The sequence below is a fragment of the Phascolarctos cinereus genome, unplaced genomic scaffold, assembly GCF_003287225.1.
Source record: "Phascolarctos cinereus isolate Bilbo 61053 unplaced genomic scaffold, phaCin_HiC Scaffold_726;HRSCAF=1367, whole genome shotgun sequence".
NCBI lineage: Eukaryota > Metazoa > Chordata > Mammalia > Diprotodontia > Phascolarctidae > Phascolarctos > Phascolarctos cinereus.
Genome location: NW_027556098.1, coordinates 241,355,365 through 241,374,525, shown reverse-complemented (window position 1 = coordinate 241,374,525; position 19,161 = coordinate 241,355,365). Strand labels below are relative to the sequence as shown.

Below are 19,161 nucleotides of genomic sequence, written 5' to 3'. Positions count from 1 at the left end.
TGTGTAGATGATGCTAGAAAAACTAAAATGTGAGAATTGGGTGTTTGCTTCGAGTCCTGTAAAACTAATCAAAACGCCTACTCGTAATCACCCAAAGTAAGAAACACAGAAAAAAAGCTATAATATAGGAGTAATTAATAGAGTGCAAGACAAAATTCAAGAAAGCAACCAAAAATAAAACCTGTTATTACCTCTGATATCTATACAAATGCACTAAGTTACAGAGCAAGGTGAACAAAAGTTAACACAAAAGGGCAAAATTTGATATGGCTTGATTTATATATTAAATTTATATGTTATATATTAAGATAAACTTCTGAAGAAACCCTAAAACCAGCAAGGAAAACCATGGCAGAAAGCATTTAGGTGAGAAAAATTAGCATAAGTAGTATTATCAGACATTGTCAGGCACATGGTCAGAAAGTAGAAATAGGTAAAACTAGGTAATAGGTAATATGTCAGGCATACTCCAGAGTCTTATAATCTTACTAGAGGAAATAACATTTCAGATTTTGTTAAGGCTGTCCTTGTGCCTACAATCTTTCCCTGAGGCTGGGAACAGTATAGATAATCAGCTATAAGGGGAATGGAGGACCCTGAAAGTAGTCATAGATTTGTAGTTGGAAGGGACCTTAAAATTAAACTATCTAACCTCCTAAAAGCCCAGGGAGATTTGATGACTCAGGTCATGACTCAATTTTATCAAAGGAAGTCTCGTAGTGATCAATTAATAAATAGGGCAAAATAATGTCAGGAATGTTGCTATGAATTAGACTGTTACATGAAAAAGGAAACTTTTCAGTTGGGTAGCTAAGCCCCCAAATTTTTAAATGCAGATAAATCTCACTACTCATTACTGTTTTTGTACTTTATTCAAATGAAAACTTGAGCAAGTAAAGCCTCTTTGCATGGAATTCAACAGTTAATGATGAAGCTATAATCTCTGAAAGAAAAAATGAAATAGTACGGTTGTAGGGAATTCTTTTTATGGTTTGACCTCTATGGTTTCTAATTTTATCACCACCAAATTGTTTAATTTAAGAGGTCTCTGGAAAATAGCCAGCCACAGACCCAGTACCTTAAATGTGAAATAATTTTTTGGATTCAATATGCTTCTCTATGTAACATGAATATTACACGATTTCTTAACCACTGATATTCATCAGTTCTAGTCATTTGTTGATCTTGGGGGGGGAAGGTTTCAAAAATTTAGCATTATGGGGTTAATTAGAATGGATTTTATCAGGTAACTATTTCTTTTAGGTTCGACGAGTTTCATTTGCAGATCCAATTTACCAAGAAGGATTGGCAGATGATATTGATAGGAGAAGCCCAGTTGTTAGATCACATTCTTCAAATAATTCTTCAACAGCTAAAAGTCTGAAAAGTTCCCCTACATCACAGTCCAAGGTAAGTAAGCCACCAGTATCTAAAAATATATCAAAGTTTTCTTTCTTTGAGTTCAATGTAAATATACCTGCCTATGAAAAATGAGCTGTCTTTTGACTTGCAGGGTTTTTTGAACTATGGTAAGCTAAAAATCAGTTGTCAGTGAACTGTTCTAAATAGATTTAACTATGTTGTGTAATTTTTCAAAATGACATTGAATATTTTGTAAAATACCTATTTTGAACTTTAAAAATTGAATTCTATAGTTATTTAGGGTTCTGAGTGAGTTTTTTCTCCTTTTTTTCTATCTAGCATAATGCCACTCCAACCAAAGGATTTCTGTCCCCAGGATCACGTAGCCCTAAATTTAAGAGCTCAAAGAAGTGCTTAGTAAGACTTCTTTAGTTTTCATGTAACTTTATATGTTTGTTTTCAATAATGTAATCCTTATTTAACAATTTATCTAATTGTTCAGATTGCTGAAATGACCAAAGAATCTCCTCAATGTTCTAATGAAAGTATATACCCAGCCTTGGTGAGCTGTGGAGCACCTGTTGACATTATTTTACCTCAGATTACTTCAAACATGTGGTAAGTGGTCTCAGCTGTAGAATCAGAATCACCAGTAGTAATTAAAATTAAAATAGATACAGACTTTAAAAACCAGACAATTACACACTAGGGGAAATAAGGCTAGGTATAAAGATCTGGTGATTTTAATGAATTCATCAGGTCAATATGAGTCAAGAGAGAACCAAAAATCCTGTTCTTTCTGTATAGACTACTGTTTGGAAGGTGTTCATTTTGTTGTTGTTATTGTTTCGGTCATGTCCAACTCCTCTTGACCCCATTTCGAGTTTTCTTGGCAAAGATAATGTAGTGGTTTGCCATTTCCTTCTCTCATTTTTACAGATGAGGAAACCAAGGCAAGCAGGGTTTTAAGTGACTTGCCCAGAGTCACACATCTAGGAAGTCTCTGAGGCCACATTTGAACTCAGAAAGATGGCTTTTTAGGTTTATTCTTATGTAGGACAAGTCAGGTCTTTGTATTGTGCTAGGGAGGCTTCCTTGCTTTTGGTGATTGGTAAGGGCACAGAAGTATTGACCTCACCACCTGTTTATTTACAGAGGAGAGTTGGAACGTGGGGAGAGAATGACGCATTCCAATGTTGATTTCTTTTTTTTTTTAACTGCTGAGATACTCATAGGTATTATTTTGAGCATGCCAAAGGTATTGAACAGCTTAACATTTACTTGGGCTTTTGTTCATTAGTTTAGGGTATCTTGTATCTTTTGCACATTTAAAACATTTGACTGCAATTGAAGATTAAGATGAAAAGTAGTTGCCCCTTTGATTCTGTGCTTGAACTCACATCTGTGGCATCTTGTCTGTGTTCCTCATGGAGTTTGTGGTTTTGAATCATGATGGTAGGGGCTGGTAGAGGGCAAATGGTCAAGAGCCACAAGAACCAAAACTGAAAGGAGAGCTTCGTTCTCTGTGACATTTTCCTTTAGGTTTTTATGACACACTTTTGTGTCCTAGGATACCTGTTATGAAGTCATGTTTTGTGGATCCTAGAGCTAGCAACTTATTACACAAGAGTACTGTTCTCCAGACTGTTCATCCCCCCCCCCCAAAAAAAAAAGATGGCTGAATGAGACCAGGACTATTATTTGATAGATGCAAGGGATAATGGATATTGATTTGGAAGAAGAAAAAAAATACATGACACAGCTTGCCACTTGCATAGGGAAAAATTGTTTTATGTCAGTAGATTAAAATATGTAATAGTTATATGAAGAGAAAATAATTTGGAGCTATGATTGAACTAAAGTGGGAAAAGCAGTTTAGAGAATGTTGGGATGGAAAGTAAAGTGTAATTTATGTAATTTAAATGTAAGTAAAACTGCATTTTATGAGGTGATTATTTGTCCTTCTGATTTCTACTGTTCAGGGCAAGAGGCTTGGGACAGCTCATTAGAGCAAAGAATATTAAGACAATTGGTGATCTGAGCACTCTTACGGCAACTGAAATAAAAACTCTCCCTATCCGTTCTCCAAAAGTTTCCAATGTTAAGAAGGCTCTCAGAGTATATCATGAGCAGCAGGTAAAAGAAAAGTTTAAAAAAATTTTATTCACCATTATATGATAAAGTACCTAAGGAAATCATCATACAGAGACTTCAGACTTAACTAATACTGAATTCAAACGTACATTTGTAATAACTTCTGTCTGAGAATGATGTTTACATTTTGGTAATGTTTTCCCCAGTAATTATGAGAATTTTTCTTTCTTTGGGGGCAGGGTGGGAGGGGGGGACTAAATTTATTCCAGCATTGCAAGATGCTAAGGGCAGTGCAAATGTCCTTTATCTCAGGGAGCTTTTAATAGTTATTTCAATTTTTAACACTTAACGTATCTTATATGAGTGACCACCCTTTTTTTCCTGTAGAGAGAGTCTTGTCTATGTGGAATAATATATTAGGTTATATTTGTGATACTTTATATGAGGGTTATTGGAACAATTTTTTTCCCTTTGCATATGATATATACACATTTTGGAGGTTTGAATATTCAATCTCAGCCTGACTTTTGACTGATTTTCTAGTTTTTCCATTGCTTTGTTAGAACCTTTTTTTTTTATTATTTTTTAAAAAATCTTTATTCCAAACTTACCCTCCAAAATGAACATTTCCACATAGTAGAACAGAAAAGGGAGATTACATGTAAACCCACAGGGCTCATTTCTTCCCTAAGTACATAATAAATTCAGTTTGCTACTTTCAAAGCTGTACTGCTTGTCTATGTTTCTGTTTCCTGCTTTTCTCTTTTCATTTTTAGAATGCTTTAGTGACCTTTTTTTGTAACATTTTTGCTTGCTTCTCTCCTCCACCCCCCCACCCCCCCCCGAAAAAAGGAAAAACAAAATCCTTAGTACCAGTAAGCATAGTCAAGCAAAATCAGTCCATATATTTGCCGTGTCCCAAAAGGTTTTTCTCATTCTGGACCTTGAGACCATCACCTCTCTATCTGGAGGTGGGTTGCATGTCTCATCATCTGTGCCTTGGTGAGTGCAGTCATCACTCTTTCAAAGCTGATTTTCTTTGAGATGTCTAATATTTTTTTTCTCCCTATCTAAACATGTCCCATGCTAGCCATCCTCTTCCCACCCTGCATTGGGGGAAAAAAAGCAAAAATTCTGTAGGGAACATGCATAGCCAAGGAAAACAAATTTCCACATTGGCCATGTCCATAAATATGCCTTGTGTGTCTTGAACACATCTCCTCACTATTTGGAGGTAGGTAATATTCTTTCATTGGGTTTTTGGAATTTGTAGTTGGACATTGCATTGACAGTTCTTAAGTTTTTCAAGGTTGTCAGTCATTACAGTTTCTGCTTCACAGCCTATGCCTTACTTATATGTACTTGCTCCCTTTGAGTGCCTTTTTAGCTTGAAAAATGTCTTTTATGTTTTCTTATTTCAATTTTTTGTTTTTAAAAGTTAAATTTGATTTTTTAAATTCCTATATACATCTATCAAGATGAAGTCTCGAGGACTAGAAGAAATTACCCTTATTGAGGTTTCAGAGAAATCATTAAATGGAATGGAAAATAAGCCCATTTCTCCTGATGAAGAAACGTTTGCTTCAGGTATGTTTCTCCTCATTTATAAGTGTTGTTTACATTGTTGTAATTCAGAATAAGCCTTCAAGCTTGGCTTTTTTTTTTTTTGGTCACCTCCCCATCTCCACACAAGTAATAGAGACCGATGTTAAGTCATCAAAGTCAGTACTGTTGTGCCTTAATTCTTGATGGGGAGGTAAAGCATGAAATAGAGTAAAATTGAAGTAATACCAACAATATTTTCTTTTTTTGTTTTGCTAGGCAGTGGGGTTAAGTGACTTGCCCAGGGTCACACAGCTAGTAAGTAACAAGTGTCTGAGGCCGAATTTTAACTCGGGTCCTCCTGGCTCAAGGGCCAGTGCTCTATCCACTGTGCCACCTTGCTGCCCCCGTGAACAATACTTTGAAATAGAGCTAACTTGTGTGCCTTTGAGGGTCAGTTTCCCATTTTTTGTCCACCTCACTTGATTGTTGTGAGGATCAGTTGGTAAAATTATGTGTCAAATACCTTTTCAAAGTGCAAGTGTAAACCATCATTGGAGATACCAAAAAATTGTGGACATCTAAAGTTTGATACTCTTTTGATTGATTTCTTACTCTCCTAAGATTGTTTTTGTAAATTTTTCAATCTTTTGGTACAGTAGGGCTTACTGGTCATAGAAAATGAATTCTTAAGATTTTAAGGGTCATTAAGTGTTCAGTAAATGATACAATACTTTGCTTATTTGAAGTGCCAAATGAATTGTTCTGTTTTATTTTCTCTTACAGATTTAATTGAGCCAGTTACCTCCGATGGTCAGCAGGTCAGAAATCTTGTGGCCCAGATCAGTGCTCTTGCTCTTCAGCTAAATTCAGAAGATCTGCACAATTATTCAGGAAGCCAACTTTTTGAAATGCAAGAGAAACTGGGTAGCATGACTAACTGCATAATGAAAAATCTACAGTCTCGATGGAGGTCACCACCCCATGAAAGCTCTACTTAGGGTTTCCTTAGGATAACATGGAAGTTCTTTAATATCACAGTTTTTGTTAACTGACGATGGCCACTCTGAAACATTCCATAAACAGTTTTAGAATTTAGAAACTGAATATTTGCAGAATAGATCTTTTTAACTCTGAGAAATATGGTGTACATTGAATTTTTAACATTTTGTGGGATTGCTTTTTTCCATGTGAAGTATTTGTTCATTTGCTGCTATGCATCATCTTTCAGGTATTTCAAGTGAGATTTTTACTAAAACATGAGGAAAGAATCAGATGTTGCTAAACTAAACCATTTTCATTCCTTCAAAACTTTATGTAAAATAACATTTTAAGTAAGTGAAATTGAAAATGTTTTATTTGAAAGCCAAATTACTTGGAGAGCTATTACTGGTGTTTGATACTCCATTTCCTGCTTGGATTTGTTGTGCCTGAGAGCTAAGGAAATCTTTTTTTGATGAGGCATCTCACATGAGATGGAGCAGAATCGAGGGTATTTTTTGGTTGTTGGTTTTATTTTTCCTCTCCACAGTGAAGTTAACATGCTTTTGCATGATTTTATGGACAAGTCCCGTGAAAGGTGAAATGCTAAAAAAAAAAATAATAATAATAACCATTATTTTGGCATCATCATGTTAAACAGATTTCCTGAGCTCTTTTCATTTCCTTGGCAAATGAAAGTGTAGCAGTATTTTCCCATGGGAAGTTGTTTCTATGGGACATATACAATACAGTTAAGTGCATAACCATTTGTATATTATGTATAGATTATAGATGTTGGTTTTTATTTATAAATTTCAGCTGATTAATTGCATGGATCACCCTTCTCTTAAAGACCTTTTGGGTAAGAGTTCTTGGTTTTACATTATAGAAATCCACTTTGTATATATTATGTACTGTATTACCAGTATGGAGGGTCTTCATGAGATCACTTTATTTGTACATAAAGAACTCTACAAAGTCCTACAACAGTGAGCGCTGTAATTGGTCAATGAAATCTTAGCTGAAAAGATGAGTACATGTAATCCAAAAGATACCAGATCACAAAATTACTGAAATGCCAAATGATTTTGGTTTTCAATTCCCTTTATGTTTTGTATATATGTATAAGGATTCAATCAAAGGAAGACCACTTGAAAGTTTGCCAGTTTTATTGACGCTTTCTGAAAGTACATTCTGTTTAGAAAGTTTTAGCTCAATTTAACTAGTGAAAAACCTAGAGATTTGATTCTTTTTGGCGGGGCCCACGCTTGACTATGTTTTCCTTTTATGGCTACCTGATTTGAGAAAATTTAAACAAAATTAAATTGTGCAAAATAATATCATCATTGACATCCCATTCCATACTTTACATTTTAGTTTCACTTTCATAACTTTTAAACAACAGATGCATTCAGCTATTCTTTTATTCCCTCAGCACTAATTTATTTTCAGTACAAAAAGTACATTTTCTTAAATAGGCAGTGATCAATTTGCTCATTGGGTAGAACACAGTACTAATGGTACCAAAGTCATCAGAATTCTTCTTCGGACCTTATTAGGTTCCGTTGGCCACAGGGTGGGTAATACCATCTTTCTTAAAAGTATGTGCTGATGGCCTTGGGGGAAACAGAGTTAGAATGTGGGCAGATGTCAGTATCCCAACCATTTAGAGAAAGAAAGCAAACCCTTTATCCTAAGAAAAATGGGTTTGTTGGTGTTATCTTTTTGTCTTTTGCTGGAAATACTTAAGTAATTCTAAGTATTGCAGTTTGAAGAAAGTCAGATTAGGGTTAGATGGGTATTTTAAATAGATAGTTTATGACTTATGGTTAACATCTGTCATCCCCAAATGATTTACGTGTTTTTTGCCTAAGAATTTTTTTCCTTGAAAAAATTATTCTTAAGAATAGTAAAAAGAAAAAAAAAGTTTAGTATTTTTTACTGGATCAAGAACAAGATGTAGGAATGGCAGGAGGGGAAAGGTTGGATTTTTCAGATGGTCAAATTTTGTGTATTTTTATTAACATTCATTTTAACACCATCAGATTCACAGAAAACTAAACCAAGCATCATTAGAATATTTGAACTTATACTCATCCATATAAATTTGCAGATAATTTCTCTTTTGCATTTTAGATTCTAAAATACATAGTGGAGGTTTTCGTGTTTTAAGTTTTGCACAACAGTTCTGAGAATTTCGTTCACCACTCCCTTGGTTAGATATAAGTTTTTTTTTTGTAACCTTTACCTACATGCCTTCTGCTCTACTTCTAGATACAAGAAAACTTCATTTGGATTTTGGTGAAAGGCCATTCAAAATCAGCAAAAAGACTGAAATATGAATCCTTTGTAGAAAAATTAGTTTAGTAACTTCAAGTAGCCCTGGATTGAACTAAGCTAGTAAGGTTAACCTAAGATTAGCAAGTAAATGACCTTGGGAAAGAGGAAAGAAAATTTTTAATTGAGCACCTGTGTCTTCTCTCAAAAACAGGCCTTGTATGGGTTAGGTAAACCGCCCCACCACCTCCCCCTTGACATCTTTTTTCATTCTAAATCTGCTTTACTCTTTGTTTTGCTAGAGTAGTCTGAAGTTTACCTGTACTTTATCTGCACTATTATAAAAAAAAATTCTTAATGAAGTTTTACTGTAGTTTTTCAATTCTCTAACTTAGTCTGTGGGGTTCAGACAAATTCTTTATTACAGCTTTATTAGCATTTGTCAATAATGTTTGGGTTCCTGGGATTTAATAACTTGATCCTAACCACGAATAGTAGAACAAAAATTGGTTTCATTGATAGGAAAGAACCATTGGACAACAGTGTTGGGAGAAAAAAAAGTATTTAAATCTGAATAAAAGCATCTTAAGTTTGAGTCTTTGGCAATGGATTATTTTCCATATAGAGATTAATAAATTGCTAAGTGTTCTGTTAGGCATTAAATATTTAAATATAAATAATTAGTGAGTCTCTTACCTATTTATGTGGAATGTCAGGGGAAGAGTTGGGTGGCTGGTGATCAAGAGTCTAGCTTGAGTACCAAGTGATTTAGGATTAAAAAAGATAAATACAAATGGAAATTGAAGTAAGAAATTAGGGAGAGATATAATACAAATTAATTGGAGATACTAATGAGTTCTGTTGTTCTCCCCACCCTTTCTAATTTGGTCAGCTTTGTAAAATCATTTTGGAGGAGCTCACTTAGCTTTCTCTTGGACTTGAGAGTTGATTTGGGTTATGGTATTTGGACATAAACTCATCATTTTACAAATACTGATAGTTGATAGTTACGATTGGTTTTGGCTTATTAATATTTCCATAAGCTTTTGTGTGGGAACAGAGGGATGTGGTCTCCAACCTGCTGGAGCTATTTTGCACTTTATAGAGTAGATAAATACTGATTCATCCTTTTCATACTGAGCATCAGACTCATTTGATTATTATAATTTTAGAATGAGCCTGAAAACAAAATCTGGAGAGAGTTGAAATGTCAAGAGTAGAACTTCTAAGTAATAAAATTTAGAAGATTTTGCTTTTGATCTACAAAAATCTTGTAAGCTGTGAAGTATTCCATTTTTTAATATTAAACCACCCCTTAGGACTTAGTTTCAGTCGGAGTTAATCTCTCAACTAATTGCAAGATTTCCTTGAGAGTTTTCAAATTTAAGGGAAAAAAATCCTTAGGAAATGTGAATGGTTAGTGCTATCTGAAGGATAAGATTTTCCACAGAGCTGGCTTCATTAAAGCCTGAGTTCAGGTTGTGCCTCTCTTGCTTAACTGTGTGACCCCAGGGCAAGCAATTTAATTTCTGCATTATTCTCCTAAACTAGGCTTTAAAAGATTTGCCTGACAGCTTTAAGAGGAGTTTCCTCATTAAAATTCCTTATACTTAAGAAATCACAGGTAGGTCTAGTATTAAAAAAAATAAAGCCTAGCCATAAGAAGGCAAATGTTGATTTCCAAATAGGCCAGATAATCCTGGGTAAAGTAGATTTGCTACAGTAGCCTTTAATTTCTCAGTAAGTGCTGTCCTGAATAAAGGATGTTTTATATTATTTTCAATTATAAATGCTAAAGAGACAGTTTTGTATTTAGATGAGGTTTTGGAGACATTTGGTATTCTAATACTTTCCCCTCTTTGAGGAAAACAAGGTAGAAAATAACCTTACCTGTGCCATTCATGTGGTAACACCTATGCTTTGAAAAGTTAACCTGATAATTTTTTAAGCCGTATCTAAATCAAGTATTTCTTAATTGCCTTCATTTGAACAGTATTCTCTAATATCCCGTCTAGATTTAATATTCTTGATTATATGCTATTTGCAAACTGCTGTGCTAAACACATTTTTTTCCCTGAAAAGATTTATTAGAGTTAATATGGTTTGTGGGACTTTTTGTAGTCAATAACAAAGCAAAAATTTGTAGTTCAGTAAGGCATCATGGGTAAGTCTCAAATCAGAAGTACAAGTTATGACTTTAAAATAGAATGTAAATTTGTAAGCTTTTTTTCTTTGTGATACATGTCACCACTCTTCCCTACCAACAGCCTCCCAACCATGCAAAGAAGTACAAACATTCAAAAGTGTCCACCCTGTCAGTTTCCTGGGAATGCCATCAGATATGTACAAAATGCTAGTAGAATGACTCTTGAATGATGGTGAGATTTCTCTGTATTTGCTGTTGGCTTCACTATTAATCTTAGGTTGCCAGAAGAGAAATAGTCTATGTCCCCTAATTGCACAGGAGGCCTTTTGTTATGCTCAAATAATGATGATGTAATTGTGGGCCACATTGTTTATTGATGTAACAATAGCTGATTTAAAGTGGGGAATGGACTTGTCTTAGACATTTAGATGAGATGCAGGGAAGAGATAATGGCTGAGTAATTCTACCAAGCAGTCTGGAGTCATTGCACCCCCTAAATACCTTATTAGAAAGCCTTCTAATACTTGAGTTGATAGCCTAGCTTCAGAGGTGTTATGAAATACTGTTTCTTAGTGCAGAAATTGCTATGCATAATTTATCACAAAAAAAAAAGTCCACGTTCAGACTTGGTGTTTTAGAATGTTTTGTATCAAAAATGGTTGAAATTATTTTGGCACCTGAGGAATCAACTTCAGTTGTCAGTGGATTTTGTTACATGTTTCATTCCTGAAGTATCCAAGATAATAAGGTATTAATGGAATAAACGAAAGGAACTTTGGAATCCTGCAAAGGATACATACAAGTGGTACACTTAAAACAAGTGTATATTAGGTTCATAAAAGCTATTGACTTTGGGTGATCTTGTGATGAATTTTCAGGCTTAGGTAGACAGGAATAACAACTTATATTTATGTCAGTTTGTGACTTGCAAAGCTTTTTCCCCCTAAACTTGTCAGCTAGATAGCATAAACCTTATCCCTATGTAATTTAAGTGAGATGAATTTGATTTGTAAGTTTGCCTAAAGAAAGTTACTGTGGGTGGAGAACTGGCTTTGGGGGGTCAGAATAGTAATGGCTTCGATGATTGTGTTTGGATTATTTACATCTTGTTAGTGGCCTTAGTAGCACAGTGGTGCTATTGACATTTCCTATTTTGGTTCTTCTGCTATTGCATCTCACTATCCTTCCTAATTATCCATGCCTGCTTTTCTAGTGACATACTTGAGCAGTCCATATTGTTCTACAGATTTTTTTTAGTTCCTAATTATACCACCTTGAAAGTGGTATTTAATTTCTCGTTGTTCTGTTTCTCTCCTGTATGAACATGAAATCATACCTGTGAATTAAATAGGTTGGGGCTTGGGGATTTTAGGAGAATATTGATTCCACAGTAATTCCATCTGTTTTTAACATTCTACCTCTGTTGGTGGATACACTTCTCCACCATTATGCACTTAGCAGAACACTGACTGGCAAAGCCTAGTCACAAAGATTTAAAACAGTTCAGGGCCCTCCCGGATATGGTAGTTTTGTGCCTATCACTTGAACTTGTTTTTCTAAGATAGTTTAATTTTACATTAATGAGAAATTTATATATTTGATAAATGCAACAGAGAAGTCTTAAGTATCCTGAAGTACAAAGTAAGTTGTGGAAATGTATTGTCAACTGCACAGAGAGAGGAAACTGTTGCAGGCAATCTGCAAATAAACCTTTGAGGACTTTGGAATGCATTATTGCTTTTGCAGTAGCAAGTTTATTTTCCTCCTTATATTTTCTTAGACTAACATTGAATTCTCTGAGTTCATGATGCAACAGTGGCTTAGCTAAGTGAGGAGGAGGAAACCCACAGAAGAAACCATCTTGGAACAACTTATTTCAAGGAATATTAAGAATTGACTATAGCAGTTTCTGACTTAAATGTGATGTTAAATGAGAAAGTACTGCTAAAATATTTTTTATTAATTGCACTTTTTCTCTGAAATAAAAGTATAATGTAAGTAATCTGAACGGTTTGTGCATGCGTGTGTGGGTTGTTTGGGGGTTTGTTTTGTTTTGTTTTGTTTTACGAAAATGGAAAGACTTGAAGTATCCAAATGCCACTTAAAAACTAGAAAGCAGAATAGGAGAAATTAAGCTTAGACCAACATCTTTCACCATATTCCAAAATGAACTCCAAATAGATGTCCAAAGGGTGATATAAAAATATTGGAGGTGTGGAGAATTCTGTAAATAATGGGTGTTAATAAAACAATCAAAAGTAAAACCATTTGGAAAAAAATTCCTAATACTCAGGATATGTCAGACATTGTTATAAATAAGAGCCATACCTATCGACCACATGAAAAAAGTAGTGCTTCAAGTTACTAACCAAATTCAGACTAAGACAAGTTTCATCTCACATTTGCTTGATGGTCAAAAATGCTTAAAAAAACTAGCAGTTGGAGGATGACATGGGGGGACAGGCACACTTAACTCCAATGGTGCATTATTGGAACTAAACTGGTTCGACCATGCTGGAAAAGAGTTTATACTCCAGGTCACTTATGTTGTTTCCTTTGATTCAGTGACATTAGTATCAGGCAAGGACCCTATGTGTAAAGTTAGAAATGTCTAGTTAAGGATGGAAAATAGGTACCCATCAACTGGCCAATAACTGAACAAATCATGGTATAGGAATATGAGGGAATCTAGGTGCAGTATTAGAATGTGGCATTCAGAGATAAGATGAATGGATGAAGATTAAAGCTAGCAGAACCAGGAAAGATTCTAAAATTGCCCAAATTAGCAACCAGTCATGACTTCAAGGATGAAGCATACCTTTGTACTCGCCTTAGCAGAGAGAATGGAGTATAGGGACAAAAGCAGACAAAACTAAGTCCTGCTTCTTAGTTTACACTGCACTATTCTCATTTCCAATTTTTAAATGGTCAGGAAATAACTTGAAAAAGAACATAGCCTTGAATTTAGAAGCAGAAGACCTGGGTCCGCATCTTGGCCTGTTGTCTGCTACACAATTCACTTTGCCTCTCTGGACCTCATTTGCAAAATGAGAGTGTTGAACCAAATAATTCCTCTGAGGTCAAATTCTTGATCCCATGATGATCTTAGGTCTTGCTCAAAGCATAGTGGGCTGCTTTGTTGGACATGGTTTGTTCTCCAAACACAGGTGTTCTAGGACAGGTTCGCTTTAGATCCAGTCAGACAGGAAAGCTTCCAAAGGGTTAAATAAGCTTACTTTATGCTATTCTAGTCTTCTCAAAAGGAGTTGCTGCTAATGAGAGCACCAACTCCTACAACATTCCCTAATCACACTTCTTGCAGGGGCAGGTGACAATAGAAATATAACTCTTCATCCCCTGAGCCTCAGTAGGGGCCAGTTGAAGCAAATACAGATTCCCCCCCCCCCACCAAGCATTGATGGGGGCCAATCAAGGCAAGTTCATGCATTCCTCTATGCAAGTCCCAGAATGGGTTCCCTCCCTTCACTGACCAATGCCCACTTGCTTTATAGGGCAACAGACAAGGCATCTTGCCAACATTAGGCTCACAGGTTAACTTTAGCAATATCATCATGACCTAGCACAGCGAAGGTTCACATTATGTCATTCCTACATCTCACCACGTAAGTGTGGTGGAGATGTTTTCCACCACAATTTGTGGGAAATATTATTTAGGATCTTGTAAATATCTAAAAAGAATAACAAAATCCTTCTTACACACACTAAAATTCACTTTATTTACACTGTTTCACCATTCCAATCAGTCAATAAGCATTTAATAAGTGTTTTCTATGTTCTAGGCAGGGTGTTAAGCCCTGGCATATATGAAGAAAGGCAAAAATAGTCCCTGCCCTCAAGTAGCTTGCATTCTAATGGAGGACAAAGCATGTAAATAAATACATATAAATAGTTGAAAAAAAGACCTTAAAGAAGAAGACTATTGTCAACCAAATATTTTTGCATATGGAGATGACAGTATTGTAATGAGAGTAAGAGTTTCCAATTTAGTAACAAAATGAATTTATTACAAATCTACGAAACAGCTTTAAGTCATTAAATATTATGTGATTCCAATAACCTAAATTGCTTTGGGGAAAAAAAGTTTCAGTATTTTAAAAGGAATTTGCTTAAACCGCAGGAAAGATTGATCTCAAAATTGGGATGAATTACTCTAGAAAAAAATTTGTACCATAGTTGAGGCCTGCACCTAATCTTCAGTTCATCTGAGGGTGTGTCTGTATATGTGTGTGTGTGTGTGTGTGTGGTTGTGTTATTATGAAATTGTGAATGGGACCAGATGATCTCTAAAGCCACTTGTAACTCCAGAATCCCATTGTTCTACCATTCTGGGTGATTATGTATGGTCACATATGAATGTTGCGTTTATGGTTTTATATATAACTATGTGTGGTCCTCTAAAACTGTACTTAGCATTTCTCTCCCAAAGCCCAAAGTAGTTCCCTCTACAGACTCTCTTATTAGAAGATTCTGGATTTCCTATTATCTAGAAGCCTGGGACAAATAAGACAAAGAAAATTGAAGATGCAAAAAAAGTCAAACTTCAGAGACCTGGGGAACATCTTTGTATCTCAGACATTGGTCTTAGAGAATGTTTAGATAAAAAAGGTTTAGGAAGTCACAGCAAACATTAAGGCTAAAGGCCCTTAATGTTCTGCAATCAAGTGGCCTATTAAATTTCCTGAATTATGCATGTAATTGAAATTATCTTTATCTTTTATAATCACCTCTATCCCTAATTCATTCATTCATTCGAGACTTTAATGGAAACAATAACTATAATACAATAGAAATGATGCAAAGAAATTATAATAACCATATTTGGTCCCCAAAAAGAAATATGAGAAGATTCCTGCTTCCACCCTTATCCTCACCACCCACCCAGACTCCCTTCTTTGGCAGAAGTAGAGGACCACAGATTTAGAACACAGTAAATAACATCAGACTTTTTCAATATGGTGGTTAGTTTTGATAATCTTTTTTTTCTTCTTCTTTTATGTTCTTTATTAAAACAGATGCCTCTTTGAGAGGGAGTGGGAGAGAATACAGTGAGAAATGTAGGTAACAATAAAAGTTTATTTTAAAAAATGTATGCCCTTTGATGTTTTTCCTCTGTTTTTGAAAGGACTATTCTATTCTAGTATTTTAAAATGTAATTTCCTTCTTTTTCCTTGGGTTTGTAGAATTTTTCCTTTTCTTTGTATTTTTGTAGTTTTGCCGAATTGGAAATCCCCAAATCAGTTGCCAAATAGTTTTGTTTCTACCTTCACATTTCTTGCATCTGTCCCATTTTTTTTTCTATTCCATACCATTGGTAGTTAAGGCACTCATCACCTCTTGCCTGAACTATTGCCATAGTATGATAGTTGGTATCCCTACCTTTTCACTCCCCATTCCAATCCATCCTCCACACAGTCACCAAAGTGATTTTCATGTCACCATTTCCTCCCTACACCCCACTCACTATTCTCTAGTGGCTCTCTCAGATTGAATATAAATTCCACTGTTTCACATTTAATACTCTTTAATACTCTTCCCCAACCTGGCCTCATCCTACCTTTCTAGCTTTATTGTACTTTACTCTGCTCTACCCTTCCTCTAACATGTAGAAAAATGGCTGCCTTGTTGTTCGGGGCTCCATGCCTTTGCAGGGGCTGTCACCCATACCTGGAATATACTCCCTCAATCTTCTCTTCAAATCTTCTTTCAATCTTGTCAACTCAATTTTACCTGTTTCTTGAAACTTTTTCTGATCACATATCCAGTTGCTAGAGTCTTCCCTTCCAAGTTTATCTTACATATGAATTGTATGTATTTGATATATACCTATATGTGGGTGTATGTATGTATATGTATTCCTGTATACCTACATGTGTGTGGCTGAGATCCTGTGACTCCTCTACTTGCAGATGGTTACCTGATCTTGTGAACTCTGGAAAATTTTTCTCTATTGAGATAAGTGGATACAATATTTCTCCCCCCTCCCCTTTCCCCCACTCCATATTTTTGGGTATCTCATTTTAATTTTTTGTATTTCTTTTTTTTTGTCTTCCAAATCTATTATTTTTTCCTGCATTCCATGACTTGCTTGTTCAGTTCTATTATAATTTATATTTATTCTTCAGTTTTATTTTTATTTCTTGTTCTTTATTTTACTTTGTTTATTCTGTTATTTGCCACTTCCATCCATGGATGTTTTTAGCCCTCAAACACCATTTTGCAATTTCCTTAGTTACCCCCTCATCTTTATAACTTTAATTTATTTTAATACATTTATGATCCAATTTCATTTACCCTTTGATACTTCTATCAATAATCAATCAATAAGCAACAAGATCGGGAGCTATTCTTTCAGTGTAGTGAGCCAGGATGGGGCTGAAGGGGATGGGGGGGAGGGGAAATGCTTTTGTCAGGTTCAGGGATGAGAGTAGATCACTATGCTCAAAGTGGTCTGGTAGTGGCAATGGGAGTGGGGGAGGAATGGGGAAGGAAAGGCTGAGTAGCAGGGGGAGGTAGCAATTCACCAGGTAGTAGGATCTAGAAGTCTGGGGAAGGGTTTTTCTCTTGCTCTAAGGCAGTAGAAGCCCAGGCCGGCTTTCCTGAGGGTTTGGGAGGGAGTGTAACTCCAGTCAGGCTATGGGGAGAGGGGCGGTCCCTAAAGCAACCTGAGCCATCTTCACTTCTCAAGAGGGTGGTACTTGCTTTTCATCAGGAGAGAGGGGAAGTTGCCCTACAGCAGTTGAGGATTCCTAGGGGCCCAGAAGACAATGGTGAGGCTGAGCTGCATCCTTGGCGGTGGGTGAGTTGGTCTAAAGAGAACCGTGGTTGCTCCTGAGGCAGGGTGTTAGGATCAGGGAGCTGCAGGGACTATCCCTAGTGGGGCTTGCCTGATGGCAGCAACGTGCAGCTGAGCTAAGAAAACAGGGAATGAGCTGGCCAGTCTTGCCTTGTCTACCGAATCTATTATTTTGGGAGGAAGTTTCAGTTGCTTCAGTTTTTTCCCCAAAGATGGTTTGCTCTTCTACTTTTACCCTTCTCTCTTACTGATGAGACCAGGATGGGTTTGGGCAATGTTATAGGCAGGTGGTGAGAGGATTAGAGCAGCCCTTAGCTTCTCTTGTTTTCAACTGTCTTCCTAGAAGTCCATGCAGTTTTTTAGAAAAAGTTTAATATGTTCTTTCAAAAAGTTGAGTTAGGTTAAATTCTCTTTACATGTTTAGTTGAAAGTAGGGATTCTTAGCCTGGGTTTCAGTGTCCTTTTTTTTTTTTTTAAGATAAGTTCTATTTCAATATAATTGGTCTCCTTTGTATTTTATTTATGCATTTAAAAACATGATTCTGAGAAGGGGTCCATAGGCTTCACCAGACTGCCAGAGGGGCCCATGACACAAAAGTGGTTAAGAATTCCTCACTTCTAGGATTTGAACATTTTCTGAGTTCCATGGAATTATCAAAAAATACACAGCACTTGTAGTCCAGGAAAGGCTGTTTTGGGAGGCTTCGTGTGTTTTGAAGCAAGCCTTCTTATTTCTAGAAGTGCTCCCTTTTGCCTGGTACCACTTTACTGTTCTGGAATCTATCTGCTTTCTTACGCTAGGAACTTTCATCTCCCATATAACAGGGCTGATTTATGTCTGCCTATAACCATGATCAGATTTGTTTATGCGATTCTTGCTGTTGTTCTATGAGTGCTGGGAGCCAGAAATTCAAGAGCAAGTGACACAGATCTTGCCTTGAAAAATTCGACCCAAGCCTTCTTTCAGCCAGAGACAAAGTTTATTAAAACACCTGTTGGAGTGGGCAAGATTTTAAGAATCCGAGCATTTGTGATGCCTGTATTGACAACCAGGCCAGACTCTTAAGGAATCTGAGCAGTTTAGTGGGGGCAAGACGGACACATATATACAGTGGTCAAGGAGTGGCCAATAGCTTGGGTTACTGAGAGGTAACGGAGAAGGACCAGAAGGGCTGAGTGCCCCAGGTGAACCCCAGGGACCTGGCCCATGAGGAAAAAGGGTCTAGATGGAATCAAGGAGTGATGATCTAAGGTGGGGCCAGGTGCAGATCCGGGCAGGTGAAAGGATCAACTGGGAAGGGCTTGCATGCCCCAGATAAACACCATGGACCTAGGCCACTTGGGAAAGTCCAGGGCCTTTTAGGGGTCCATCATTAGCACTCCCATCATTCCCCTCTCAAACAAATGGGACTGAAATTCTTTTGGGGTAAGAGGCTAAGGTCTCAGTTTCTAAAACCGTTTCCTGCTGGCAAAGCACATAGAGCTGTCCCTGTCTTGAGGGGGTCCCAAAGAGGGTGTTGACTGGATCTGAGCACAGGCTGCATCCAAGGCATGATGGAAGGATATTGGCTAGTAGCCTCTGTTTGCTACCAACTCTAAGTGAATGGCCTGTAGGCTGGAAGACACGATTCTGCAGGGCTCAAGTTCCTTTAGGAGGATCACACACTATTGAGAACACTTTTCCAGTTAGAAATTTTCCACCTTTGGCCAGGGACTGCCTTTCCCTCCAATTATAACAAAGACTAGGGAGGATACTTAAGTAATGATTAGGTCAGCTAGGTTACCTCCCTCAAAGAAAATTGATTGCACTACAATTCTCTTTCCTAAACCAAAGATATTTCTGATTTAATTTCAATTGTTTGGGGGTACTGAATGACTACACATTCAGGTCAAAACGGCGAGATCTCACATACTGGCATTGTGCTTGTATCTTCTACTGACCACT

The 19,161-nt window shown here is 36.5% G+C and overlaps 1 protein-coding gene across 1 annotated transcript in view; it reads left to right on the top strand.

Moving 5' to 3' along the window:
- The window catches only part of RIF1 (replication timing regulatory factor 1), a 60,371-nt gene extending 47,961 nt beyond the window's left edge, over positions 1-12,410 (top strand). Inside the window, 6 exon segments of the mRNA XM_020970333.2 lie at positions 1,264-1,410; positions 1,702-1,779; positions 1,865-1,980; positions 3,345-3,498; positions 4,935-5,043; positions 5,785-12,410. Coding sequence (XP_020825992.1) covers positions 1,264-1,410; positions 1,702-1,779; positions 1,865-1,980; positions 3,345-3,498; positions 4,935-5,043; positions 5,785-5,999 — 819 coding nt within the window. The 3' untranslated portion in view covers positions 6,000-12,410.
- Positions 12,411-19,161: the final 6,751 nt, after the last annotated feature.